Here is a 2,033-nt window from a genome sequence, read left to right as displayed (position 1 = left end):
ATTGCAAAAGTTTTTATGGTTCAAAAAAACAACAACAGTGGGTTTCACACAGATTGCGTATTCCACCAACTAATCTGTCTGAAGAAGTGACCTTTCAAGTGACACTGATGAAAAAATATTTTCCTCAAGTACTATTGAGAGTGAAACTGACGAGGAAATTTTAAAAGAACCAAGTGATAGTGATACAAATGATGATGATTCTATTAACACAACATCCCCAGCATCTGCACCTTGCAATAATGGAGGTCATGATAAAGGTAACATTTTGTATACAACTAATGATGTTCTTAGACAGTTTATACACTAGTAAATAAATATATATATATATATATATATATATATATATATATATATATATATATATATATATGTTTTTTGCATTATTTATGATTCATAATTTACTTAAGTTATAATCTGTTATTTTTATCGCTAAAAGTATGATAGATGTATATTTTTTTATACTTTTAGTGAAGAAACGCCCCTTATTATGGAAAAATCAGGATCCAGACAAAGTTGAAAAAATAACGTAAGACTTTGAGACAATGCAAAGTGATGATGAAGATATGAAGAACTGGGAGCCAATTGAATTTTACAAAAAGTTTCTTAATAATTCTATTTTTGAACTTATTGTAGAAGAATCAAATAGGTATGCCATACAATGCAATTCTTCTTCCCCATTGAACTTGTCATGCAACGAACTTGAACAAATTATTGGTATTTTTGTATGCAATGAGTCTGGTAAAGATGCCAAGTACTAGATTGTACTGGAGCAAAGAATTTTATTTTGAAAAAGTTGCAGGTACAATGCCAGTAAACAGGTTTGAAAAAATTAAAAAGTTTCTACACTGTAGTGACAATCTAACTCGTCCTAAAAACTGCACAGATCGGCTTTATAAGATCCGTCCCCTTGTCGATCATTTACAAAAACAATTTTCAAATCTAAAACCATCAGAATTATTATGTATTGATGAACAAATAGTTCCATTCAAAGGGAAATCTGGATTCAAACAATACAATCCTAAGAAACCTAAGAAATGGGGTTACAAACTGTATGTTTTATCTGGTATTGATGGGTTGATTTATAACTTTCAAGTTCATACCGGTGCCATTGATGTGTGCTTAAATCAACCTAATTTAAAAGCTTCTGGAAATATAGTGCTAACATTACTTCAGCATATTCCTAGGAACAAGTGGTATAAATTATTCTGCGACAATTGGTATACAGGTGTTGATCTTTTCAAGACACTTCATGACCAAGGAATAGGTTGTCTAGGTACAGTAAGAGTAAATTATCTTTCAAAAGTAAAAATGACATCAGATCAAGTCATGAGAAAGAATGGCAGAGGTTCTGTGGAGTTATGGACAACCACCTATGACGGTGTTGAATTGAGGGCTATCAAATGGTTTGATAATCGTGGTGTAACACTATTGTCAACGTATGAAAGTGTCAACCCAGTATCTAATGTTTCTCGTTTTGATCGAAAAGCAAACAAAAGAGTAAATGTTGTTTGTCCATTTATTGTAACAACATATAACATGTTTATGGGTGGAGTAGACCTATTAGATGGATTTCTTAGTCTTCACAGAATTAGTATACGGTCTAAAAAATGGTACCACAAATTGCTTTTCCACTTTTTTGACATGGTTGTGGTTCAATCATGGATCTTATATCGTCGTCAAAATGAAGGCAACACATTGAAACTCAGAGAGTTCAAAATGAATATTGCTGATTGTTTAATTAGAAAAGCTAAGGCAACAACTAACAAAAGACCCAATTCTTCAAATATTGAAAAAGAATTTATGGAGAAAAAAAGCGTTGTCCTACAGCCCCACTACCAATAAAAGCTATTCGTTTAGATGGATATCATCATTGGCCATGGATATCATCATTACGTCATGGATGACGTAAAAAAGGGAAGGTGCAAGAATCCTGAATGTCAGCACATCACAAGAGTTTACTGTGAAAGATGCAAAGTGAACTTGTGCTTTACTGCAAAATCAAACTGCTTCAAATATTTTCACACTGATTGAAA

At 32.3% G+C, this 2,033-nt stretch overlaps 1 protein-coding gene across 1 annotated transcript; it reads left to right on the top strand.

Annotated features, from left to right (window-relative positions):
- LOC136090098 (piggyBac transposable element-derived protein 3-like) lies at positions 1-2,033 on the top strand. Its single transcript, XM_065816201.1, has 2 exons — positions 1-257; positions 469-2,033. Exon 2 carries the CDS (start codon positions 730-732, stop codon positions 1,840-1,842), a length of 1,113 nt encoding a protein of 370 aa, XP_065672273.1. The 5' UTR covers positions 1-257; positions 469-729; the 3' UTR covers positions 1,843-2,033.

Source organism: Hydra vulgaris, chromosome 13 (genome assembly GCF_038396675.1).
Source record: "Hydra vulgaris chromosome 13, alternate assembly HydraT2T_AEP".
Lineage (NCBI taxonomy): Eukaryota > Metazoa > Cnidaria > Hydrozoa > Anthoathecata > Hydridae > Hydra > Hydra vulgaris.
The sequence above is the reverse complement of the archived record's forward strand: the minus strand, read 5'-3'. Positions and strand labels throughout refer to the sequence as shown.

Coding starts and splice junctions, on each gene's coding strand:
- LOC136090098 (XM_065816201.1), top strand. CDS start 730: ATGAGTCTGGTAAAGATGCCAAGTACTAGATTGTACTGGAGCAAAGAA.